The sequence below is a fragment of the Dermacentor variabilis genome, chromosome 5 (genome assembly GCF_050947875.1).
Source record: "Dermacentor variabilis isolate Ectoservices chromosome 5, ASM5094787v1, whole genome shotgun sequence".
Classification (NCBI taxonomy): Eukaryota; Metazoa; Arthropoda; class Arachnida; order Ixodida; family Ixodidae; genus Dermacentor; species Dermacentor variabilis.
Genome location: NC_134572.1, coordinates 199,189,632 through 199,217,335, shown reverse-complemented (window position 1 = coordinate 199,217,335; position 27,704 = coordinate 199,189,632). Strand labels below are relative to the sequence as shown.

The window sequence follows — 27,704 nt, the reverse complement described above, 5'->3', positions numbered from 1 at the left end:
GAGTTCATGGCCACCTGCGCACGTCAGATTCCGAAACTACAAGGTCAGAAGCGTTTAGAAATCGCTCTATGTTGAGTTACCCATTGCCATCATACATCTATCGCGGATCGATCAAACAAGTTTTTAGGCATGTAATATTTACTAAGGGGGCTGCAGAACCTTCCGAAGCGCGTTCCCGATGTGTGCCTCCTGAGATACCCCCATTGATGCAACCGAAGCGAATGCATTCTTTTAATGCGAGGGTAATTACCTCAGAGCATACATAGGTACGGGATGGGCGTGAATAAGAATGATTGAATGAATGAAAAAAGATTTGCGGATCTAATGAAGCCCAAGAGGGATCGATAATATGGTCCCTGCGTCCAAGCAGTATAATCACTCGAATTATGAGGTGAAAGTCTCGCTGCTGCGAGGTGCCGCAGCCACGTCGGTTTCAATGCGGGGCAAACCCACAGCAGGTGGGCGTTGTCGGCTTCAGCATTTCGCGACTTGCAGACTGAACATCCAGAGCGATGATATAACTGGCGAAAGTGCAGCCAATTCCGAGTCATGGCCGAAGTGAGGCCCACCCTGACCCGGATCCTCCGAAGCGCAACCTCCTGTGCACGGGAAACACCGCGGGGGAGGTTTACCGCACACGGAGGTGTGAGAACACGTGTGCGGCCCCGGAGGTGCTCCTTCCTTGTTAAGAGCAGGGTGGCATCATCTAGGTGAAAGAGCTGAGGCAGTGACGATGGAGAGGTCGCTAGACGGGTCGCAGAATCCGCACGGCTTTGGAATCTGAGAAAGTTGCGTGAGATACAATCTATAGATATTGGCTGCGGGATGCGCGCCGCCAGAAGATGGATCTCTTGACATATTTCAGGGCTGCGACTGACGCGTCGAGAAACCGCGTCACCTCTAGGGCATCAGTGCGAATGACGATGTGGGCCGTGGGGACCATGGAAAAGGCGGCCAGCGTGCACAACGCTTCTCGAGCAGCAAGGAGCTCAGCACAAAAGGAGGAAGGAGGCTCTTGCATTGGAAACTAGGACGTCTCATTAAGGGCAGGTTCGCAAGGGCATTAAAGTGGAGTGGTCGTTTCACTTTCCTGAATGCATGCATCAACGTAAAGCACGATGGAGCCAAATAGCAGGCGGCCATCTTGAGCTATAATGCGGTCACGCAGTGACGCCGCCACTTGCGTTGATGTCGGGCGACGAATATCTGTTGCCTTGTTATCACTGAGCTTCCCAAATCTCCAGGGAGGAAGAACTGGCAATGGTGGGTGCAGAAAGCGTAAGTCCGAGAAAGCGTAAGCCCTGAGAGCACACGCTTCATGTGAAAGGCTGGCCTTAAGCCTGCGGGCTTCAAGTCGCTGCTGCACTAGCTCATCGAGTGTGTTCAGCTGTGCACTCTCGTGGAATGCACAGCTGCACCCAACGTGGGGCAGTAACTGCCTTTGCATTGGTGCCGTCCGTGCCTAGCCGGCGACCCCTGCGATCGGCTGGCCGTGCCATGTTTTCCAGCTTCAAAGAGACGTCATTGTTGACGACCGTCGCGAATATCGCTTTGTTCGATTACTCAGCTGATGCTGGTGTCGAGCGAGCAGGCATCGCTCCACTCCCAGATCACGAAGCCCGGAGAGCAAACTTAGCTGGGGCAGACTTCCTAGATATGCTTCATGTGTCCACGCCACTTCGCTATTGGTGTGGATCTCCAAATGCAGCGGTAAGCAACGATGAGCTTACCGCAATGCAGCGCTCGATTAAGCGGGGGGCTAAGGGGGCTAAGTGGAGAAACCCGAATGGCGAGACTAGAAATAAAATAGGCTTTACACTCTGTGCTAGCCCTTGCATCATACAAGATGTGGACATGTACGGCAAGGTGCGCTACAGTGACCGTAGGATGCTAAGAACTCGAATTAGCCTAGTCTTGAGATGGGAACGGAAGAAACTGGTACATAAGAAGCCAATCAATGAGTTAGCGGTAAGAGAGAAAAAGAGTAATTCCGGATCAAGCTACAGATCAGGTATTCCGCTTTAACTCAGGAAGAGGACCTTAGTGTTGAAGATATGAACGATAATCTTATGGACATCATTAAGGAGTGTGCAATATAAGTCGGCGGTAACTCCGTCAGACAGGATGCCAGTAAGTTATCGCAGGAGACGAAAGATCTGATCAAGAAACGCCAATGTATCAAAGTCTCTAACCCTTCAGATAGAATATAACTGGCAGAAGTTTTTCAGTTAATCAACCAGCGTAAGACAGCTGACATAAGGAAGTATAATATGGATAGAATGGAACATGCTCTCAGGAACGGAGGAAGCATAAAAGCAGTCAATAAAAACTAGGAATAGGCAAGAATTAGATGTATGTGTTAAGAGACAAAGCCGGCAATAGCATTAATAATATGGATGAAATAGTTCAAGTGGCTGAGGAGTTCTATACAGATTTATACAGCACCATTGGCACCTATGAAGATAATGGAAGAGAGAATAGCCTATAGGAACTTGAAATCCCGCAAGTGACGCAGGAGGAAGTAAAGAAAGCCTTGGGTGCTATGTAAAGGGCGAAGGCAGCTGAGGAGGATTAGGTAAGATCAGATTTGTTGAAGGATGGTGGGCAGATTGTTCTAAAAAACTAGTCGCTTATATACGCAATGCGTAATTCCTTCGAGCATACCGGAATCTTGGAAGAACGCTAACATAATGCTAATCCATAAGAAAGGGGACGCCAAAGACTTGAAAAATTATAGACCGATCAGCTTATTGTCCGTTGCCTACAAAGTATTTGCTAAGGCCATCGCAAATACAATCACGAACACCTTAGACTTCTGTCAACCAAAGGACCAGGCTGCAATCCGTAAAGGCTACTCAACAATAGACCATATTCACACTATGAATCAGGTGATAGAGAAATGTGTGGATTATAACCAACCCTAAAATATAGCTTTCAGTCAAAATCTTAGCAGTCATGGAGGCATTACGGAATCAGGGTGTAGACGAGCCGTATGTAAAAATACTGAAGGTATCAATAGCGGCTCCACAGCCACCGTAGTCCTCCGTAAAGAAAGCAACGAAATCCCGATAAAGAAAGACGTGAGGCAGGGAGATACGATCTCTCCTATGCTACTCACAGCGTGTTTACACGAGGTATTCAGAGACATAGATTGGGAAGAATTGGGGATAGAAATTAATGGAGAATACCTTAGTAACTTGCGACTAGCTGATGATATTGCCTTGCATAGTAACTCAGGACACCAATCCCAATGCATGCTCACTGACCTGGACAGAGAAAGCAGAAGGGTGGGTCTAAAAATTAATCTGCAGAAAACTAAAGCAATGTTTACCAGCCTCGGGAAGAGAACAGCAGTTCACGATAGGTAGCGAGGCACTGGAAGTGGTAAGGGAATACATCTACTTAGGACAGGTAGTGACCGCGGATATGAATCCTGAGTCTGAAATATTCAGAATAAGAATGGGCTGCCGTGCATTTGGCAGGCATTCTGAGATCATGAACAGCAGGTTGCCATTATTCCCCAAGATAAAAGTGTATAACAGCTGTGTCTTTCCAGTACTCACGTACGGGACAGAAACCTGGAGGCTTACGAAAAGGGTTCTGCTCAAATTGAGGACGACGCAACGACCAATGGAAAGAAGAATAATGGGTATAACGTTAAGCGATAAGAAAAGAGCAGATAGGGTGAGAGAACAAACACGAATTAATGACATCCTTATTGAAACCACGGAGAAGAAATGGGCATGGGCAGGACATGTTATGAGGAGGGAAGATAACCGATGGTGATTAAGGGTTACTGACTGCATTCCAAGAGAAGGGAAGCGTTGCGGGGGCTGGCAGAAAGTTAGGCGGGTGGATGAGATTAAGAAGCTGGCAGGGACAACATGGGCATAATTAGTACATGACTGGGGTAATTGGAGAAGTATGGGTGAAGCCTTTGCCCTGCAGTTGGCGTAAGTAGGCTGATGATGATGATGAGTAAGGGGGCTGCAGCCCAGGGCCTCACCTCGGACAGTAGGAGAAGGGGGCCCATTTATTCTAACCTGCTTAGTATATGCAACCATGCGCAACGCAACTTCGAGCGACATGTATGAAGCGAAAAAAGCAGAACGGGCAGACAGGGCCCCCCGCCAAATGTAACAGCATGTGTTTAGCCTGACCATTTGGGGAGAACTGTTTAAGGCTATTAGCGCAGCTCAGGACGAGCAAAAAAGGAAAGAGGTAGGGGTAATCAAAGGGAGCGGAAAACAGGGTGAGCGCTCACCATGTTTTCCGCTCCCTTTGATTACCCCTACCTCTTTCCTTTTTTGCTCGTCCTGAGCTGCGCTAATAGCCTTAAACAGTTATGACATACCAACTCGCCCAAACTGGCACGCATTTGGGGAGAGCTTGTCGAGCTGCAAAAACAGGAATCCCTCGCCACCTGGGCCGCGCCGTCTTTCTTACGAAGTGAGGTGCGTTTGCTTGGAAGAGTTCTCGTGGTTTGCTGTCAGTCCGTCTGTCCAGTGCTGCCTGGAGAGGAGGGGCAAGGGGGAAACACCTAGAACATCTGATGTGCGATGAGGACCTAAACCTCCCTTGCCCCTCGTCGCCACCACGCCACCCTCCACCTCTCAAATAGTTCTGCCACTCTCCTTCTCACAGATAGGATGCGCCGCAGTACCCAACAGTGCCACCCATTCGACTTTTCTTTACCGTGATGGTAATTCGGGCGGAGGAGGATGGGTCTGATAGCAGATGATGATGAGTCTGATGGCAGAGTCTAGGCAGGAAAGGAAAGAAAATGTTACCCTGTTTTTGTCCGCTTGCCGTGGGGCACGGAATGTGCACTGTTCGGGCTGGGGTTGCGGAAGAGTGAAAGGGGAAGTTGGAAAGCCAGATACCAAGGCCTTTCTCCAGCGCCCATTCTTGCCTAGTGGCTTCGCACCCTCGCGCGCGCTCGACGGAAAACTTAGGTCAGACTGGCCGCCGAACTTTCCAGAAAGAAGTAGGAAAAGATGACTCAGAGGCGATGGAGGGCGCGTAACTTCGCCCGCGCTAGGAGTCGCCCTCTCCCTTTCGTTCACGCACTCGGCTTCGACGGGGCGAAGGAAAAATCGAGAACCTCCAAGAACAGACGATTGCTCCTAGCCAATAGGAAGACGAGACCAGAACGGGAGAAGGAGTGAGTTTGTACAGAGAAGCAGGGAATTCGTACAAGGAACTCTATGCGTATATGAACGCCTGCTTTGGCGCAAGTAACAGACAGACGCGGCGCGCATCTATGAAAGGAAGTTCATCGCGGGCTGCGATTCAGCGCCGAGCCGCCGGTTGAGCTTACATAGGCCCGCCCTCTGAGAAGCTCCCAGGGGACGCACTACTCTCGGCCAGCCACGGACCATCCAGGCAGCGTGTGCCAGTCATCGAGACGGTCACCGTTGAACACTTGCGGTCGCGCCGGACTGACGAAGTGCCGAGTGAACAATTAGTATCCATTCATCCGAAAATGCTCGGATGGAAGCATCAAAGTGGTGCGTCTAAACGAAAGGCGAAGTTAGAAAGAGAAGTGCGTGAAAAGAAGCTACCAAAGATGACAACGTACCTACTGAATGCAGCTTCCGCGGAGCAGTATGAGCGCTCTACCGAGAGTCCGTGTCAACCTCCCAATAGTACCGACTGCGCTTCTGTGGAGGGCTTGCCAACTTCATCACCACAGTTTCCTGGCAAGAAGCAAGGTTTGACTCATCTTGGTTGTCTGGATCGTGTGAAAACGGTGCCAACCTCGGTCGTCCATATTTCTGAGCAACCGACGCTTACTGAACCCTGTCCTGTTCCTGAGTCAGCAACGTCTATGCTAGACGGCCGTTCCCCTGCCACAAAGCTCCAGGTATTCCGGTCCGCCACGCCCGATTTATACCACTACTGATCAACAGGTGCCAAACCTCCTCAATGAACCTCCTGCTGACCAGCGCCAGGAAACAACACTCCAAGAGCCGACTCACTTGTTTCCTGTTTGGCTTCAAATAATCATGTTCCCACCCACAACGTGTGCCTCGAGAGGACAAATGATACGGCTTCTTGTTGAGGCAACAGAGAAGTACAGGCACCTCAGCAGCAAAGGTACGTTGCGAGATTCTCCGAAATGACCCTGCTAAGTGGCCGGACGTTATTACTGAAACTGTCGGAGTGTGTGCCTTGAGAAAGGGCCATTTTATTTTTAAAATCGGGCAGAAAATTTTCTGTCTTCCGAAAGACAATACAAATCTCAGAAATATGTCACTATATGTCACCTCATCTTTTCGTGCGAAAGGCTGTAAATGGGGAGGCGTACGAGCGACAATGGTTAATGTACTCGTAGTCCAAAGGTTCCGTTTACTGTTTCACGTCTAAACTATTTTCAATTTCAAGCAGCCACACTGCTTTCACCACGCACGGTTTTCACCACGCACCACGCAAGAGCAGAAGAAAAGGTTTGCGCACATGAAAATAGCGTCGAGCTCCGGAACTACGTGGCAGCATGGCTCGCCCGCTCTAACTCGAGCATCACAATTGACAAGGTGCTGATTAAGCATCTTGTCACAGAGACCGCTTACTGGACAGAGGTGTTGAAGCGCGTAGTCGTTGTAGTTAAGCTTCTAGCTGAGCGCAAGCTAGCGTTTAGGGGCAGTGAGGAGAATTTTGGTTCACCGACAAATGGCAATTATATGGGAGTGCTTGAGGCCATTGCGATGTTTGATTCCTTTCTAGCGGAGCACATCAAACGCTACGGCAACAAAGAAAAAGCTCCCCCATCGCATCTGTCAAGAACCATTTGTGATGAATTTATCGAGCATATGCCAAAGGCTGTCGAGGAACGTCTCATTGACGAAGTTAAACGCGCAAAATACTTCTCTTGTTGATTCGACTCCAGACCTTACTCACGTTGATCAGCTGTCAGTTGTTTTACGATACTATTTAAATGGGAAAGTGTACTAACGCTTTCTTAGATTTGTCCCAGTTGCATCGCATACCGGCTTGTATCTTTTCGATACCGTGATGACCTCTTGACGACCAATGCCATCTCAATTGATTATTGTAGGGGCCAAGCTTATGATAATTCCAGTAATATGTGAGGAAAATACAAAGGACTCAAGCTCAAATCAAACGCTGAACGAATTGGCTGTCTACGTCCCGTGTGCTCGTCATTCACTGAACGTAGTTGGCGCGTGTAGCGTTGAGGCAGTCAAATTTTTCCCTGTAATTCCGAGACTGTATGTGTTCTTTGCTGCCTCACCTAAGCGATGGATGTATCTTTTGGACAGCATGGGCGGAACTGGCCAGCAGCTTGTTCCGAAAAGTCTCTCCGAGACCACGTGGTCAAGACACGCTGAATCATGTAAGGCCATTCTGAAAATTTTCAATGCAGGCTTCTGTTGCCTTAAAGCTATATCAAAGAACGAGGAAGAAAACGGTGACATTAAGAACGAAGCGCAACCTGTTTTCAAGAAAATGACAAAACTAGAGACTGCATTCATGGCGATTTTCTGGAGTAAAATCTTGGAGCGCTTTGACAAAATGAACGTAGCACTTCAGAAACCAGGCCTAGACATTTCAATTGCTGTAGGCAAGCTGAGCTCTCTAGAAGGCTTTGTTAATTCTTTGCGACCTCTCTTTGAGACCTTCGAAGAGAGAGCACGCACGCTAAGTACCAATCAATGTTATCAGGATGAGGGCAAACGCAACGTTTTGAGTAAGCACGCGGACGGAAAAAGCGATAGTGCGCTACAAGATGAAAAAAGTATATCGTAGAGACCTAGAATGTCGTTCTTGACAGTGTAGACTCTCCTACGCGAGTGCGAAAGGCTGCCTACACTGAACTCTGCGAAAGGTTCGGATTCTTAAAATTGGGAGAAAGGCCTCTCTGGCACAGCAGGCTGACAAGTTGCCGAAAACCTACATAAATGATTTGGAGCCAGCATTGTCCGCTGGAATGGTCCAGTTTTTGCGAACTTTCTGCACAACTCTTTGTGCCAGGACACGAGTCCTGAGAATAATGAAGTTGCTGCACTAAACAAAGCTTATTGATGTGTTTCCGAACCTTTCTATTGCTTTGCGAATGTACTTAAGCACACCGTGGTAAACTGCGAGACGGAACGATTGTTTTCCAAGTTGTCGCTGATAAAAAGTCACCTTTGTTCGAGCCTCCTTGACAAGATAAACTCGCTTGCTATCGTGTTCATTGAAAGTGACCTCCTCCGCGATCTATCCTTCGAACAGACTATGTGATTTCGCCGAAGCGAAGGCGCGAAAGATGCCATTTTAAAAGAGTACTGTTTGCGCCGTACATGAATAGGCCCAATAAGCTTGTTGTGTCGCCTCCCAGCCTACACGTTGCCAATGAAACGCTGAGCAGTGTAATTCAAGATATGCAAATCTTCGTTGTTCGTCTCTTGTTTATTTTCTTGTGATATTTAGCGTGCTTATAAAGAACTGAATTTCTGTTGTTTTTGATAGTACCACGTTTATTTGGTGTCGTCGTTGCTTGGTCTTACCATTAACTAAGATATTTTCAAATAATGTTTTGTAATTACTTTTGGTAATTTTCATTTGTATTCTAGTGCATTTTTATGGTGTTTGTATTGCCTTAAGTATTGTACATATCTATTGCATATTTAGAGAGTAACGTTTATAACGATTACTTCAGTCTGATGCTTGAATTTTATTATAGAATGTTTTGTATACAACCATGCGTCTCCTCACGGGATTAAACTTAGTGATGCAAACAAAGCCTAGCTTCATAATGATCGACATCTGAGCTGTGTTGTCTTTGCTACGTTCTTGTTCGTCTTGAGTGCACTAAACTTTTCCTTAAAGCCTAGCTTTTGCTGAAAGCAGAACTCAGAATAATCACAAAGTGAACACATGTGTTGTTAACATAAGCAAGTTTTGTTGTTTTCCTTATAATGATAAGAATAATAATAATCCCGTTGATCGCACTTCGTCCTTTTTATTTGGTGGAATTAAAATGAAACATGGCATATTTCCAGTAGAGTAGCAAGCGACAGGGGGGGGGGGGTCAGTATGGGCAAAGGGGGCATGCATGTGCATTAGCCCAGGGCCCCCGTTTTTCTTAATCCGGCCCTGCCGCCATGGAACAGTGGCGACTGCCGCGAACCGAACCCGCATTGAGGAGCTACGCGGCTGTGGCTTCCACCGCCCGCGGCGAGCGGGGAGGGAGCATCGAGTTGCCGGCCGCTGCGAGTCCCGTTATACGAAGTGGCGAGGTAGCCTCGGGTCGCGTCCAGTTGGGCGAGGGGCTGCAGGTGCCCCTGCACGCCCAAATCCAGCCGACAGGTGTTTCTAGTGAGGGAGAGTGATTTCAAATGCGGGAAAGCACGCGGCGGAGTCCGCTGTTTCGTGTGCAGTGAACTGGGCCACATTGCTCGCTACTGCCCCAGACGTCCCCTCCTGCAGTGAAACCGGCATCGGGGTCGGCCATGACAACACGTCTGACCGAAGTGATTCTCGCCCCCTCCGTGTGTAGTGCGGGCTTACCCGCGGATGCATTCGCGCCGTTCACGACTGTAACTATTGTCGGTCTGAATTTGCCGCGTTCCTTCACACAGGGGCCAGTGCCTCTTTGGCGACGACATTTCGACCCTCTTGCAGCAGCGCACTTTCGCTTGCGAGAATGCCGAGCAAACTTTAGCCTAGCCAGCGGCTCCGTTCCTGCGGGCGGGGAAGCAAGGCTGTAAGTTCGTAACTATAATTAATACACGAAATAACGAGATTATTTACACAAATGATATACAGCTCACGGGCGAAGCACCGTGGTAGACATCCCGAATGGGGGCTATAGGATGGGTCCATTTTCCTCTTTGAGGATTTTCGCTGACCCTCCGGCTCCTGCATGTGTTGGCCCGGGTCGAGTGACTGGCCCGCGCGGTGCGTTAGATAAGGGGGATGAGTCCTTTCTGGCGCAGGCTGCTGCGTGTGCTGCCACGCAGGTGTGAGGGAGAGTGGCCTGCGTGAGGTGGCGCGTTGCACACTTTAATGGACGGTGCTGTAGGGTTGGACCTCAAACAGAAATCTGGCATGTCAGAATTGCTGTTCAGCTACGACGAGCTGTTTACAGAAGACCCAGTTTGCACTGACATTGTGCGCCACTGAATCGAGACTGGGGATGCGCGTCCTTTGAGGTTCAACCCCAGGCCGGTTACCCTGTCCGAAAGACAGGCTATAGATGGTATGCTTAACGAGATGTTGGCGACCGGTGTCATCAAGCGTTCCGATAGCCCCTGGGCATCTCCTGTCGTCCTGGTTCCTAAAAAAGATAGTAGTTTCCGCCTTTGTGTTGGTTACCGTCGACTGAACGCACTTACCCGTAAAGATGCCTATCCTCTGCCAACCATCGAGTCAATTGTGGGCCGCCTAGTTTCAGCTAAGTATTTCACGACTCTGAACGCCACTTACAAGCATGGATGGAACCTCAGGACAAAGCAAAGACCACTTTCACGTGGCATCGTGGTCTTTTTCAATTTGAGCGGATGCCCATTCGTCTGGGCAACGCCCCAGCCATATTTCACAGGCTAATGGATCGGGCTCTAGGCGATTCCAAATGGTCCCATGCCATGTGCTACCTCGAAGACATCGTGATCTGCTCACAACCGTTTGAGGAGCAGACTCCTCACGTTGGGGATTTACTTGGTAGGCTCTGGTCAGCGGGCATGACGTTAAACCCGGCAAAGGCACAAGTGGCGCACACTCGAATGCACTTGCTTGGGTTCACCGTGGGGGGAGGCTCGATTGAGCCGAATTCGGAGAAGCTTCCCGCTTCTAAAGATGTACCCGGGGTCCGCCGCTTGCTGGGAATGGCCAATTTCTATCGGTCATTTATTCTATCCTATTCGAGACTCCAGGCACCAATGACAAAGTTGTTGGGGAAGTCTGTAGCGTGGCGTCGGGAACCGGAGCAAGAGCAGGCGTTGCGCGGCTTTGCCGAGCCATCGTCAAGACAGCGCTTCTCAAATTGCCTGACCTGACCGGGAAATTCGTCGTTCAAACTGACGCGAGTGACTTGCGATTGGGGGTTGTCCTCCTTCAAGAATTCGATGTTGTCCTGCACCATCTGACTTTTGGCAGTCGGGGACTGCTTCCTGCGGAGCAGAACTACTCCGTGACGGAAAAGCAGTGCTTAGGGATTGTGTTTGCATTGAGGAGGTTTGACGTCTATTTGGACGGCACGAAATTTGTCGTGCAGATGGATCACAGCGCGCTCAGCTGGCTCATGAGGCTACGCGAACCTGTGCGTTGGCTGGCACGCTGGGCACTTCTAATACAGGACTACGAATTCTCGGTGCAGTACCGAAAGGGGAGCACAGACGTCGCCGCAGATGCGCTTTCTCGTGCGCCGCTGCTCCCCCTTGCTGGTGCCGGAGGCCAGCGGCGGAACACGTAAGCCGCCGACGCGCCCAACTGTGCGAGCGGTGGCATGGCCAAGGAGGAAAGGGAGGCCGTCTTGCCCCCCCCCCCCCCTTATACTGCAGAATTCGGCAAAAGAGGATTTCAGCGTTGGAAAGCCGGGCGGTGACGAGAGTTCTCCCTCAGTGGGCGAAAAAGTTGGAAACGAGACAAAGGGGGGCGTAGTGAATAGATTGCCCGCTACTGGCGGTAACTTAACCGTTCATGGTTGTGGCTTTAATGAACGCGATGTCACCGCGCATGATGTTCTCACGCGTGTGCAGAAAGAGCTAGCCGCCTAAGGACACCCGCGCACCGCGACACAGGATAACGAGGCATTTGATTCTCTCAAATAGGAAGTAATGGAACCGGCTCTCCCTCTGAAGGGACCACAATTAGATTCAGTCGAGAAGAGCTTGTAAAGGCCCAGCAGTAAGATTCATTTCGCTAGGAAATTTCTGGCAGAGTAGCAGAAATGGAGTGCCGCAACGAGCGCAGAAAGGCCCGGGCCAGCTTGTACTGCTGGTACTTCGGAAGATTCCTACCTGTTGGACCACGATGGGCTCGTGCTGAGATATATCGCTACTGAGGACGAATCTCTTGAACAGTTTCAGGTGGTGCGGCCGAAAAGACGAAGACGTGCGCTATTGCGCTACGCTCACGACGAACCACTAGCTGGACACCTGAGTGGCTCAAAGGCTTTGCAAGACTCGGTCACACTGTCACCTGGCCCGGTATGAAGCGCGACCTTGTCCACTATTGCAGGACTAGCCCCATCTGTCAGACGGTGAAATTTCGCGGTGGCTGACCGTCGGGTTTAATGAAGCCTATTGACAGTCAGCGGCCTTTGTAGTTTGCTCGCTGCGACTTAATGCGACCTTTTCCAAAGAGTAAGCAAAGTTTTCACTACTTCTTGGTAGTGCTCGATCCCTTTACTAAGTGGGTGGAACTATTTCTGCTCTGCAAAGTGACGGCCCGAACAGTGTTGGACAAAGTAATGAAAGTTTTCACGTGCTTTGGATTTCCGGAGCGTTTCATTACAGACAATGCGTCTTACTTAACTTCTCAGGTGTTTCATGAGACGTGCACATGCCTTCAGATTCAGCATCGTATCACATCGTCACGTCAATGCTCACGGCCCCGAGAAGGCGAGCTTCACGACGCAGCATGACGGCGTACTGCGATAGGCCTACCACAGGTTCGAGCACAGAGCCGAATGGCCCGGCCAGCCCTGACCGAACAGTTGGGAGCTCTCCGAGGAACACGAGACGTCCAGGACAGTTAATACATTTATTGGTTACAATATGGCCAGTACCTACAAAACTGCGCCTAAACACACGGACAATACTCGGCGCCCAATGGCGGGGGGACGGCAGGTTCCACGCCGCGTCGAACAATGGTTTGCGCACGCGGGCCGAGATGCGTTTGCAAACACTACCCAGTGCTTCCCATCACCGACACTACTAAGCGGCGGTTCGGACCCGCAAAATGTGACGCACTGAGCGCCTCCGACTACCGCAAGGGCAGAAGGCAAAGCCACTCAGCAAGACACACTCACGCAAACAGGCATAGCACGTGAACGTCCAAAGGCCGGAGACGTTGTGGACACAAATAGCTGGTCGCTCACGTACCTTGCCGCTTCTCTCTCGTGACCAGCGCTAGTCCCTGCCACTGCCTGAGTCTCCCGCGCACCGCGATCCTCTATAGTCGGCGCTACCTCCCTACATCACGCCCCATGACTCCATCGGGGGGGGGGGGGGGGGCAGCGTAGCATGACTAAGCGGCCGCGGCACCGGCGCGGAGTCGAGGGGCAGGCATTTTGGCGTTTCCTCGCAATGGCGAATGAGTCCGGCGCGGAGGCACTGCAACGACTGCGCCCGGTAGACCAATGTAATTCCCACAATACCTATTCGTATACATACGCGGAAAACTTTCGCAGCCGAACGAATCGGAAGGCTCCGCCGCCGTGTTTTCTGCGACAAAGGGCCCATACCGCTACTTACGTTTAAAATAATAATAACGTAGACGATGACTCTGCAAGACCAACGACCACGACGTCACTTCTCCAATGTGTCCCACAAAGCTAAAGGCCACTCAGGAGGTTCGTCGCGGGATTCATAAGCAATGGCCTCAGCATGCTGCCACACCGCCAGTGCCGAGATCTAACAGGTTTGCGGCGCTCCAGTGGGATGGCGACGACTGGCCAGAGCTCTCCGAGCCCGACCCGCCTGCATCCCATTCCCAACAGACTTACTGGGACAAAATTAGGAAAGACCGCTGTTGCCCGCTGATTACACAGAAGCAGAGCGTGTCGGAACATCCGCGTGATGATGTGGCAGCAGTTGACGATCAAATTGCTCGCCTTTTAACGGAGGTTTCCAAGCTGCGACAACACCGTGAGTTAGCTGCGCGTCGCCGGCGTGCAATGGAATCTGACACCGCTACAACCGTCGATTTCGCTGCATCATGGTCTCTGTCACGCGCTGCTGTATCGTTCGCCGATCCTACCAGGTCTTCTGCTCTCTTGACGGATAACTCTACAACATCCCTTTTGCGGTTAATGGTCAGCCAGTTATCCAACCTGACATCTGTGATTTTACAACGCCTGGACTCGTAATCAAAATGGCGGGTGCAGGTGTTTCTGGTGTGCTGCAATGGAACTGCAGAGGACTCTCCACGAAAGTGGGGGTGCTTAAACCCCTAATACGTATGAACAAGCTGCAGGTGTGGGCCCTGTTACTACAGGATACCAACGCCTTGCCTGCCATTCCGAACTTTAGCCGATACGTGTCTCCTTCGATGATTGACCCTCGCGAGCACACAGCTGCCCCTCCAGGAAAGGCGGCAGTGTATGTTGATACGCGCTATCGCCAGGTCGGCATTTCTCTCGAAAACTCGTGTAACTCATACCAGGAGGTAGTGGCAGTAGCTTTGAAGTTACCCAAGGCAACTGTTGTGGTAGTGTCATACTAAGTAAGACCAGCCGGTGGCTCTCCTTCACGGATTAATCTGGGTTGGTTACTGAATGTCCGTCGACAATACCCAGCGTGTCCTATTTTAGTTGGTGGTGCTTTCAACGCCCCTCACCCAGATTGGGGGTAGCCCACTTCTAGCCCCCGAGGTAGGCGTGTGTGTGACGCCTTCGCGGATGCGTTGTTTGTATTACTGAACCATCCCGATTCACCAACGCGGGCAGTGCCTCAAGCTCGTCGTACAGCATAGGCACCGGATCTTACGTGGTGGTTGGGTCCCGGCACTCTCAATTGGCACCTGGAGCCCGAGTGCTTAGGTAGTGACCACCACCCTATCATCATCGGCCTTCATCGATCGCAGGCCCGTTGATTGCGCCGCAAGTGTGCTGTGGTGAACTGGGACACCTTTCGCTCTGTTCTCCAAAATACCTTTGAGGACTCGTCACCACTACTTGTTGACCGCATACAAAGCACGCTCAATGAAGCTACAACCATCAGCTTGGTAGACATCGATCGACCGGGACAGGATATCGGCCTGCTCAACTTGTGGGCTGCTCGCAGAGAAGCTGAGCTGGCAGCATCCCGAGACCCCACTTCTGCACAAGCATGTACAAGACTGAATTTCCTTACTGCTAAGGCCCGAAGGTATGAACGCGACCTCTCGCGGTGGCACTGGCCTATGTGGTGTGAGCGGTTTTCATCCAAGATATCGAATGCTTCTCTCTGGCGAACGTTCCGTGCCATGAAACATGGCTGCCGCCGTCCAGACGCGGCGGCCACAGTCTGCTACGCTGCTGGCTTGTCGCCGGATGATTTCGCCAGAGAAGCATCATGGAAGTTTTTCGCCCAGTACGACGTGTTGCCTCAACCAACCAATGATGCTTCCTTGGCAGGCATTCCGGCCCATATTGACAAGTTACCATCCACAGCTGACTCCGAGGCAATTGGAAGCTCTTTCACCATGCCTGAGCTGCTTGCAGCGATAGATGGTACCAGTCGCAAGACAGCACCCGGTCCATACTCTGTTACCTATGAGGCTGAATCTGAGTTATGCTGATTTATGCTGAGTTATGCTGAGAACCTGACTTATGCTGTGGTGCCTCAACTTCTCGACACCATTAACAAGGTATGGCTATATGGCGTTGTTCCTCCGGGCTGGAAATCGGCTATTGTGATCCCGATTCCGAAACCAGGCAAGCCGCCGACTGACCTTGGAAACTACCGACCGATTTTCCTAACGTAAACGTTGTGCAAGCTTCCAGAGAAAATGCTAGCCACACGACTCTCGTGGTGGCTACAGTACCACGGTTTATACCACCTTCCTCGAATTGAATTTCTTCCATCCATACGTACTGGAGATGGGCTGGCTGTCTCGGCATCCTCAGTTTTATCGTCAACTCGTAGTCACACTGTCCGTACTGTCCTCGCTATGGACGTCGAAAAGGCGTATGATAACATCAGTCATGCTGCCATCTTGGCTTCAATTGATGTGCTGCATTGGCCCCCTAAAGTATGGAATTTTGCCAAATCATTCCTTGAAGACCGCCACTTTGCAATTCGCCGCAGTGGTGACACCGTCGACTCATTTGTCCCTATTCGCGCCGTACCCCAGGGATCGGTATTGTCACCCACATTATTCAATATCGCTTTCATCCCGCTTGCATGGCGCTTACACGATGCACCCGACACGAAGTTCTTGTACGCTGACGACATCACGGTTTGGAGTACTCATCGTGACCTGCAGACTCAAGCCACTGCCCTTCAATCAGCTTTCGATATTACGTCGACTTACGCTTCTTCGGTCGGCCTTAAGCTTTCCGTCAGCAAATCTGCTCACATGTCAGTCGCCAATCGCTGGGGCCGGCGTAAACTCTCTTCAACACCCATTCGTCTTCATCTATCCGGAACCCCCACTACAACAATTTTCAACAATAAAAATTCTGGGTCTGACGGTCCACGAGTCGGGAACCGTAACTGCTTGGCTCTCCGGGGCTAAAAAGTAGGCGGTTTAGACGTTGGGTCTGATTAGGCGTATTGCTCCTCAAATGGGCGGCGCCAGCTCATATGTTGTGCGACAATTTGTGAAGGCGGTAGTGCAACCACGCCTTGTTTATCAAACCTAGTTCCAGCATTTGACGAGGGCCCAATGTGATCACCTTGAAGCTGTTAATCTCGAGGCAATGAGGGTCATCACATGCCTTCCCGGCATCACCCCGATCGTGGCTTTCCAAGACAATTCACAGCTGAACACACTCGATGAGCTGGTGCAGCAGCGACGTGATGCATGTAGCCTTAAGGCCAGCCTTTCCCACGCAGCGTATGCTCTCAGGGCTTACGCTTTCTCGAACTCCCTTCTACCCCCACCATCGCCAGTTCTTCCTCCCTGGAGATTTTTACAGCTGAGTGATAACAAGCCAAGAAATATTCGTCGCCAGACATCAACTCAAGCGGCGGCGTCGCTTCGTGACCGCATTATAGCTCAAGAAGGCCTCCTGTCACTTGGCTCCATCGTGCTTTACGTTGATGCATGCATTGAGGACAGTGAAACGACCACTGCACTTTATTGCCCTTGCGAACCTGCCCTTAATAAGACGTCCTAGTTTCCAATGCAAGAGCCTCCTTCCTCTTTTCGGGCTGAGCTCCTTGCTGTTCGAGAAGCGTTGTGCTCGGTGGCCGCCTTTACCATGGCCCCACGGCCCGCATCGTCATACGCACTGATGCCCTAGAGGTGACGCGGCTTCTGCGACGCGTCAGTCGCAGCCCTAAAGCATGTCAAGAGATCCATCTTCTGGCGGCGCGCATCCCGCAGCCAATATCTATCGATTGTATCTCACGCGACCTTCTAAGCTTCCAAAGCCGTGCGGATTCTGCTACCCGTCTAGCGACCTCTCCATCGTCACTGCCTCAGCTCTTTCACCTAGATGATGCCACCCTCCTTTTAACAAGAAAGGAGCACCTCCGGGGCCGCACACGTGTTCTCATACCTCCGTGTGCGGTAAACCTCCCCCGCGGTCTTTCCCGTGCACAGGAGGTTGCGCTTCGGAGGATCCGGGTCAGGGTGGGCCTCACTTCGGCCATGACTCGGAATTGGCTGCACTTTCACCAATTATATCATCGCTCTGGATGTTCAGTCTGCAAGTCGCGAAATGCTGAAGCCGACAACGCCCACCTGCTGTGGGTTTGCCCCGCATTGAAACCGACGAGGCTGCGGCACCTCGCAGCAGCGGGACTTTCACCTCATAATCCGAGTGATTATACTGCTTGGACGCAGGGACCATATTATCGATCCCTCTTGGGCTTCATTAGATCCGCAAATCTTTTTTTCATAGTTTTAATCATCCCTATTCACGCCCATCCCGTACCTATGTATGCTCTGAGGTAATTACCCTCGCATTAAAAGAATGCATTCGCTTCGGATGCATCAATGGGGGTATCTCAGGAGGCACACATCGGCAACGCGCTTCGGAAGGTTCTGCAGCCCCCTTAGTAAATATTACATGCCTAAAAACTTGTTTGATCGATCCGCGATAGATGTATGATGGCAATGGGTAACTCAACATAGAGCGATTTCTAAACGCTTCTGACCTTGTAGTTTCGGAATCTGACGTGCGCAGGTGGCCATGAACTCGGCTAGGCAAACTATACAGGTGTTCTGATGACCTGGGAAAGCCCTTTAAACGGGAAGCGGTCACAATAATGGTGGAAGTGGTCGCTTCTCTCACCCGAACGGTGAGGAGGCAACCTAACGTATGCAGTTCTCGCAATTCGATTGTGTACTCTCTCGAGATGACAGCATGACCCTAGTTAATTCCGTGCACTCTAAACAGGCTAAGCTAGGTGATGTCTTTATATCCTGACGCTCTTGGTATATTTTAATATGGCCATCTCTCGAAGAGAGTGATTTCGCTGATACAATCACATATGCAATGCTGTCAAAGTACGCGCTACACAAATTAGCGAAAATTTTCACGTGAGAACACAAGCTAGATGGTTATTCATCTGCAGACAGCGAGAGAACTCTGGACATAGATAAATTGGGGGGCACAGCGCAAAGTGTAGTTCTTGCATATGTCTAGCCTGTATCCGCGTATTTGGCACTATTCATTCCTTAATGAAGCATTCTTCATTAGACATATGTTCCTGTGTGCCACTCATAGTTCTCCGGAACTTAGGTAGATAGCGCTTGTCCGTGTCCGCACTTTCGGCCTTGTTTTATCTACTTCGCATTTCAAGCCTACCAATACAGTCTACAAGACTCGTCTGCTGGCGCAGTGCGTAAGCTAGTAAAGAAGCATCCTCTGATGATCCTTGTGCGTGAATTCCAGGGCATTCGCCATGTCGGCCAATGTGCATTGTCACTTATTTTCTTGCGTGTCACTGGTCTCGGCGGCGTGCGGATGTTAGGAGAGATGGAGTCGGGAGACGCACGTCAATACAGCCAACATATATTAGTTAACGCCAACTCAAAACGGAAAACTCAGAACTCAATTGGCTAAAAATAAAACTCCACTAAGGAATAGTAACACTTGCGTAGTCTACATATGTTCTTATCCTCGTCTACCTTCGTCCTTAGTGGTTCCTAGGCGAAAGTCAGGCAACCCTAACCTTAAGAAAGGAGTGTTCTTACAAACTTCTGTCGTCTCACGTATCTCCCAGTCCGATGCCTGTCGGATCTCGCTCATCGCCGATGCCATAGAAATTGTCGCCTATATGTTGGCCACTCAACCTGTCCGTCTTTGATACCGGTATCCCGAGCTGCGTCGCTCACGTCGCACTTCGACCTGACTGGCTAGCCCTAACGCCGGGTACCGCCGCTACTTCTTCGAGAGTCGACGAGACACCCCGGGGACTATCGTACGTGCTGGTCTGCCTCTGAAGGGGGATCCTTCCTCGAGTGCCCGGCACTGTCGTGAGAGGCTCCCGCAGATCCAAGGAGCCTCGCTCGACCGTCGCCGAGGTCGACGGCCATACCCTGGATCGCCAGCGACGCGGACTTGACCGAACCTCCATGGCTCCAACGCTCCATGGCTGACGCTCCAACGTTCTTGGCCCTGAGCCACGTCGATAATGCCAGCTCAGCGCCGCTTCTCTCCCGATCACAGCTCGGGTCACGCATCTCGAGGGCGCGTGCCGTTTGGACCGATCTGCTCACGTCGTCCTCTTCCTTTCTTCTTGCGCCGCATGCCTCTTACATATGACATAGGTCCCCTTTTCAGGAGCTTTTTCTCCAATAAAGTACTTTCTGCGGGTCTTCTTGGTGGCGAAATTGACTCTCCCGCTGTTACTTGGGTGCTTTTTCTTGCGTCATCGGGGCCCACAACACATCACCACACTGTCACGCACATTTCTCCGCATGCACAGTTCAGAACGTTCGCGAGTTCATTGTTCCTACCACTTTACATTTCTTCACTTGTTCGTCGGCGTTATTTTTATTTATTTATTTAGAGATACTGCAGCCAAGAAGGGCTATCGCAGTGTGGGTGAATACAATATGTAGCAAATACAAAACACAATACAAAAGAAACATATGTGAGAGCATGGTTAAGGGCATTACTCAATAGCATCCCCAAATTCTTTATGTGGTAAACAACGAATGGAACCCGGGAGGCCATTCCAGAGTTCAATAGTCCTAGGGAAAAAACTGTATTTAAAAGTGTTGGTGCGGGCAAAAAAGACCGATAAGTTCAACTTATTGCTGTTTCTCGTGATTAGGGGCTTTGCACGGGGCAGATATGTGTTAGGGAAGCATAATGTGGAGAGTGAAATAGAGAGTGCAGAAGTTTCAGAGAATTGTAGTGACGTCGGTGGGAAATAGGGGTTAAACCGAGCATATTCAGATGAGGTGACCGTGAAAACATTGTCATGGCGGCGGTATATGGAACGAACCACCATTTTCTGAAGAGATAAAATTTTGTAGATGTCCGAAATTTTGTAAGGGTTCCATGTGGTAGCCGCATATTCCAGAATAGGTCTTACAAGTGTTTTGTATGTAATGAGTTTAGTTTCTTTTGGGGCAGTACATAGGGTTCGGGTTAGGTAAACAAGCTCTTTTGGTGCTTTGTTGCAAGTTGCTAAAATTTGTTCTGACCAGGATAACCTTGGAGTGAAAAGGAGGCCTAAATACTTATATTCATATGCGCGCTGCAGAAAAGTGGATTTATAGGAGTAATTGAAATATGAGCAACCAGCACGCTTGTGAAAGGATATGACGACATTTTTTTTAAAGTTAATGTTCATTTTCCGGGTTTCTCACCATTCACAAAAACTTATAAAATATTGATTCAGAGTGTTATGTAATTTCTGCTACGTGCAGAAATTACATTGTAGAGAACGCAGTCGTCAGCGTAAAGCGGAATTTTTACTGAAACAGAGTTTGTATTGTCGTTAATATAAAGGAAAAAAAGTAAGGGCTCTAAAATACAACCTTGGGGCACTCCAGAAGATGTTGATGCGTCAGGAGGGTTGACTGAATTAAAAGAAACGTATTGTGAACGATCATAAAGAAAACTACGGATCCAGTCAACAAAAAGAGGGTTATTAAGGATAAGGCTTAGTTTATGTAATACTTTAAAGTTTGGTACAATAATGCTTTGGAGAAATCAATGAAGACCGCATCTACTTGATGACCTAAATAAAGAGCAAAAATGATGTCATGTGTAAATTCAGGTAATTGAGTCACTTTATCTATTTATTGATTGATTCGGTATACCTACATAGCCTGTATGGCATTATCGTGGGGGGTTAAAATACAGATGGTCACAATGGAAACATATTCAGCAACATCAAAAGAATACATCAGTAAATACAACACAGTTTAAGCACTGAAATTCGCAAAAGCGGAATAGAAACTAACGAAGTACAAAACAAAGTGAGTAACAAAGTCTGAGTCCGAACAAGCTGCCAATAGAAACTGACCCAGTCAACCTTTACAAGCCCAACTCTGTCGATGAGGCTAGCTTAGGAGGACTTTTTGAGGAAGTGTCAGCAATTCTTTAGGATATCATCGGCCTTAGCGAGATGTGACTGAACTGGTGTGACTTATACAGTGCTGACTAACGGTCATGTCTTCTGCTATAGAGGTCACCCAGATAAGAAGCAATAGGGGGAAGATTCTTAATCAATAAGGACATAGCGGGCAACATTGACGAATTTTACAGCATTAATGAGAGGGTAGCAGTAGTCGTAATCAAACTGAACAAAAGGTACAGATTGAAGGTGGTACAAGCCTACGCTACAACATCCACTCACGATGATGATGAAGTACATCATTTTTATGAAGATGTTGAATCAGTGATGAGAAAACTACAAACTCGGTATACTGTAGTAATGGGCGACTGCAGTGCAAATGTGGGGGAAAAGCCGACTGGGGAAAAAGCAATTGGAAACTACGGCGTCGATTCTAGGAACGCTAGAGGAGATATGCTTGAAGAATTTGGATAAATGAATAAGCTTCGAACAATGAACACCTTTTTCAGGAATTGTAGCAACAGAAAGTGGACCTGAACAAGCCCTAATTGCGAAACAAGAAATAAAATTGATTTCATACTTTCTGCCGACCGCAGAATAGTGCAGGATGTAAAAGTGATAGGGGGGCTAAAGCGCAGTGATCATAGGTTAGTGAGGGCTAGGATTAACTTCAACTTGAAAAAAGAAATACGAAAATTGGCCAATACGAAACAGGTCAGCCTAGAGGCAGTAAGGGTAAAAGCAGAGGAATTGAGGCTGGTATTTGCAAACAAATATGCAGCCTTAGAACAGAGATATCATGATGGCAAAGAGGTAACGAATGAAACCGTAACAAGGCTGGCTTCAGAGGCAGCAATTGAAGTGGGAGGCAAGGCACCAAGCCAACCAGTAGGGAAGCTCTTCCATGTAACAAAGCACTTCATAAGGAAACGGCAAAGATTGAAATCGTCGAACTCATGATATAACAAAGAATTCGGGGAATTGTCATAACTGATCAGCAAAGCGAAAATAAGTGATATTTGAAACTACAACTTGAGAAAGACTGAAGAAGCCATGTAACACGGACGCGGCTTGAAATGATTGAGAAAGAAACAGCATAGGACAAAGCAAGATGTATGCACTCAAAGACAAGCAGGGTAATATCATCAGCAATATCTAAGGTATAGTAAATGCAGCAGAAGAGTTATATACTGACCTGTACGGTACCCTGAGGAGTCAGGATACCTCCATTAGAAACAGAAATGAAAAGGATACAGAGACTCCTCGTATAACTAGCGATGAGGTGAGAAAGGCCTTACAAGTCATGAAAGAAGGAAGAGTGGCAGGAGAAGATGGAATAACAGTCAATTTAAGGAAAGATGGACGAGGCATAATGCTTCAAAAACTGCCACCTTCTTACACGAGGTGTCTATCGACTGCAAAGGTCCCAGAAAACAGGAAGAATGCAAGCATTATACTAATCCACCAAAAAGGAGACGTTGAAGAACTGAAAAATTATTGTCCATTAGCTTACTCCCAGTAATATGTAAAACATTTACCAAAATTATCTTCAATAGAATAAGGGAAACACTGGACTTTAACCAACCGAGAGAACAGGCTGGCTTCAGTAAGAGACACTCTACAATGGATCACATCCATGTCGTTGATAAGGCTATCGAGAAATCCGCAGAGTAGAATAAGCCTTTCTATACGACTTTCATAAGTTACGAAAAGGCATTTGATTCAGTAGAGATACCAGCAGTCAAAGAGGCAATACGTAATCAAGGAGTACAGTACATCTATGTAAATACCTTGGTAAATAACTACAGAGGTTCTACAGCTACCTTAATTCTACACAAAGAAATCAGGAAGATACCTATAAAGAAAGGGGTCAGACAGGGAGGCAATATCTCCAATGCTGTTCACTGCATGCTTCAAAGAAGTATTCTACCTATTAAACTGCAAAGGCATAGGAGTAAGGATCGACGTCGAATATGTCAGCAGCCTTGGGTTTGTCGATGACATTGTTGTATTCAGTAATACTGCAGACAAATTGCCACAAATGATTGAGGAACTTAACAGAAAGAGCGTAAGAGTGGGTTTGAAGACTAATATGCCGAAGACAAAGATAATAATGAATAGCCAGGCAAGAGAACAATATTTGAGCATCGCCGGTAAGCCTCTAGAGTGTGTGAAGGAGTACGTTTATCTAGGTCAATTAATCACTGCGAACCTTGATCATGAGAAGGAAAGTCATAGCAGAATAAAAATGGGTTGGATCGCATACGGCAGACACTGTCAGCTCCTGACTGCAAGCTCAGCATTATCATTGAAAAGGAAGGTGTACAATCCGTGCATTTTGCCGGTGCTGACATGTGGGGCAGATACTTGTAGACTGACAAATAATAAGACCAAGTCAAGGACCGCGCAAAGAGCGAGAGAACGAATAATTCTAGGCACAACCTAGAGAGACAGAAAGAGAGCTGTTTGGATCCGAGAGCAAACAGATATAGCCGATAGTCTAAAGGACATATTAGAGGGAAGATAGAGCTGGGCAGGTCATGTAATGCGCAGGTTTCATAACCGTTGGACCATTAGGGTTACAGAATAGGCACAAAGAGAAAGAAAACGTAGTCGAGGATGGCAGAAGACTAGGTGGAGCGATGAAATCAGGAAATTCGCGGGTGCTAGTTGGAATCAGCTGGCGCAGGACAGGGGTAATTTGAGATCGTAGGCAGAGGCCTTCGTCCTGCAGTGGACATAAGAGATGATGATAATGATGATGATGATTACATTGACTCTCGGTCCACCCTTATATTTGCACTCGTGCTTTGTTTATTTATTAGAATAAAATGTCGTAGGAATTGCTTTACCAGAGTTGCCATATGTTGCATATCATTAAAATTGTCGTTGCTGATTGTTTGTACAAAAGTAGCTGTGGGCCTTTGTTAACCTGCCTCTACGAAGAGTAGCTTTTACCTACCGATTCCTTCATCACTGTGATGATGAAATAGCAATTATAGTATTTGAAATATTGTCCTTATATTGCCCTTGACCATAAAAGGATGCCGCGAGTTTTTTAGGCAGCTGAGCAGTGTTAAGCACTTTTTGTGAGCTTGTCAGCGTTTATTCTGGTCAAGCTGTCTATGCCCCTCCGTTGCAGGTAAATGATCAGTGGAGGCAGTGGTTTGTTCTGGACAGTAGTCGCGTAGAGCATGCAGCGATATCAAAACCGTGTTTTTCTTTCCTCTTTAAGATATTCACTCTTTGTCTCATGACTTTCTTATGTTTGTCCCCAGCCAAGAGAGCATTCGCCAAACCCTTAAAGTCACCCTATGGCTGTATGCTGATCTCGAAGCAGACATGCTTCTCTCCAGCATGCGCTTTCAAGCGCGAGAAGTCCGGTTATTTCTCGCTGTTACTGCTCAGTAAACCAGAAATGTTAATTAAAAATCTAATGATAAAGCGTACATGTCAACAGCAACAGAAAGCGGCAGAAATAAATATGGTGGAAATCAGTAACAAAAAGGAGAGAGAGAGAGAAAATTACCGACGATTACGTTACTTCCTAATGCGAAATTTGAGCGCAGCAAATAAGCTGTTTCACCTTTTCGATAGATTGAGGCAAAGAAATCGAGCAACACATGTATGCGCTATCACAGAATTTTTTTTTTATTTTTCACACGTATTCCTTTAACAAAGACTCCACTAACAGTTCTTGACAGTCATGAAGGAAGCTTTGTGGTCGGAGAAATAGACTGATATATGTTCGACTTGGTACACCAATGCTTGATTCTCAAAGACGAGATCTATACAAGTGCCTCGCGAGGTTGTCACAGCCGTGGGACGTGTTACGAGCGAGAGGAACGGGATGTTCTCCCGCATAAGTGTTAGGAAATTGCTGTTTGTCTTTATGTCAAGCCGCCACCGATCTGGCTCTCTGATTGCCACCGCACAGGGCGAACGGCAGCGGCAATTTCGGCTCGGGCGGTGCACATATACAGATCCGCCGCCACCGATCTGGCTCTCTGATTGCCACCGCACAGGGGTTGCATTGGAGGAGGAGCGAAGAAAGGAATTAAGTTCGAGCCGGCGCTTTGACAACCGGAGACTCGCAGGAAGAGGGGGGAGGGGGGCGGCGTGTACACCCAGCGGCAAACGATGGGGGCAGAAGCGCGCGCAGCAAGCGGACAACACGATAAAGGGAGGAGGGAAGAGATACCAGCGACTGACTGATGCCGCTGACGCCGATAGTGAGTCAACCCCAGCTGCGGAGTTGGTTTCAGGGACAACGCCGCCGATGCCGACACAAACAATATGATACCCTCGCTTCCGCAGCGCTAAGAACCAGGTCTAGCCGTGGGAAGGTGGTCACGTATTCGTCGACGTGCCGGGGCCTACGTGAAATAACCGGCGCGTCGGCAACTGAAGAGCACCCTATCCGCCACACAAGAACAGGGGGGGGGGACCCTTTCCTCCTCTTTCTGCATGGCGGCGACGGTGTTCTATGCAGTCACGTTATCTTGACTCTCTAGCGGCGTCAGCGGCATCCAGCGGTATCAGTCGGTCGCTGCTAGCGCTGGGGGGATGAAAGGGGGGCGGAGCTGGTTACGAGGCCGACGACAACGCCGACGACGACGCGAAACCCAGGAACGGACGCCAAAGAGCTGCGCTCTAAAAGAAAAGAGAAATTTAATTCTCACCCTTGGTCCGGGAAAGGTCAGCACTGGATACTCGGGATATGGTAATGGCTCAGGTGATGCCGCTCCATGCGTAGGGTCCTGTTCAGAGAGGAGGAGGAACGGAAATCGGCCATTGCTACACATATGCCGTGGTGCAAGAACGACAATCGCATGGCAGTATTTATTACTAATATTTATTTAAGTGTTATGGTGCCTTGGCACACAAGCTACGGTATTCTTTTTCGTTATAAACTTGTTTCATGACTAACATTTCGTCCCCTTCTTTCACATTGATACCTGCATGATAACAATAAAACTGATAAAAACGGTGATATGTGTCGAGTGATGGTAACTTACAGGATACTCAGGTTGCTCCGGGACTGGCACTGTGACTTCCCGCCCACTACCTGAAAAAATGTAGCGGCATACGTTAAATTAGGGAGTTGAGGAATTCTCGATGTTATCTATGTTTCAACAGGAAACAAATGCAAAGTATCGCATCGCCACTTCTCGCGTCCTCTGCATCGGCTACACCTGCAAGGGTGCGCATTTGAGCACGCTGTTTGATGATTTCAGAAGTAGCTATCCGCTGTCCACGCGAAGAAAATTTGCGATACATGCGTTACCCGTCTAACTAAATAGTTCAAAAAAGAGTATTTGTTCTTCATGAACGGACACACTACATATTTGCATTTGGTTAGCATTTGGCATTAGCAAAAATTAGCATTTGGTTGTTGGTCCTTGCGTCTTGTCTATTCGCCTCAGGCACTGCTGCTTTGCGCCTGAAGAAGGGTGTATTCTACGATGACCGGAGGCGATAAGCTTATGCTCCGGACCACCACGTGATCCACAACCCGGATTATTTCTTATTACGCCAGCGCCGCACGTGGGCATGTGCATGTCATGTGGTCACACGGCATTCACGCGTTACAGCGCTGTGCGGTTTTTATTCCGCGTATCACGTACATGTTAAAAAAAATTAATAATATCAGGTTTTGCCTGCCGAAACCACGTTCTGATTATGAGGCATGCCGCAGTGGCAGACTCGGTAAATCTGGACCACTTGGCGCTCTTTAACGCGCACCTAAATCTATGTACACCGGTGTTTTCGCATTTCTCGCCACCTAAATGCGGCCGCAGTGGCCGGGATTCCACCCGCGACCTCTTCAAATACTTATTGTGTTTGCGCGCAGCCTTTCTTTGCGATTGCTGGTTTATAATAATAATAATAATAATAATAATAATGCCTTTATTTTCCATCCCAAGGATGAGGGAGGGGGAGAGAAAAAGCTAGATATCCAGCTTGACGGGCTCTCGCCTCCCCGATACAATAAATGTTTAGAAAAAAAGGCAAACAGTACAAGCATGTGAGTACAGACAAAATATCACAATATCACAATATCACAAATGACAATTTTTACAAAAATGTACAATTCCAAAAAAAAAAAAAACAAAGCGATGTGCATTCAAACAGAAAGTGCTGCCCTTCCACTTATAAGTGAAACAAAATGACGCAAATCTTTTGACCGGGTGCGTTGGAGATTTAAATTGTAATGTTGGCACAGGTTTAAGAGATGTGGAAGAGTGTTTCTGAGCATATGTTGTCCGTAACCTGTTCTGGATGAATGTATGTGCCAAATGTCGGTGTTTCTAGTTGCGTAAGCGAAATTTCTTTTCTGCAGTGATG

The 27,704-nt window shown here is 48.7% G+C and overlaps 1 protein-coding gene across 2 annotated transcripts in view; it reads right to left on the bottom strand.

Annotated features, from left to right (window-relative positions):
- Positions 1–27,704, bottom strand: part of LOC142583430 (uncharacterized) — a 1,100,669-nt gene that overhangs the window by 916,479 nt on the left and 156,486 nt on the right. Inside the window, exons 3-4 of one of the 2 annotated variants that reach the window (XM_075693897.1) lie at positions 26,375–26,424; positions 26,039–26,116 (exon numbers count right to left, since the gene is read on the bottom strand). The exons of the other annotated variant lie outside the window; for it this stretch is intronic. Coding sequence (XP_075550012.1) covers positions 26,039–26,116; positions 26,375–26,424 — 128 coding nt within the window. The remainder of the gene's footprint in view (positions 1–26,038; positions 26,117–26,374; positions 26,425–27,704) is intronic. 2 annotated transcript variants of the gene reach the window in all.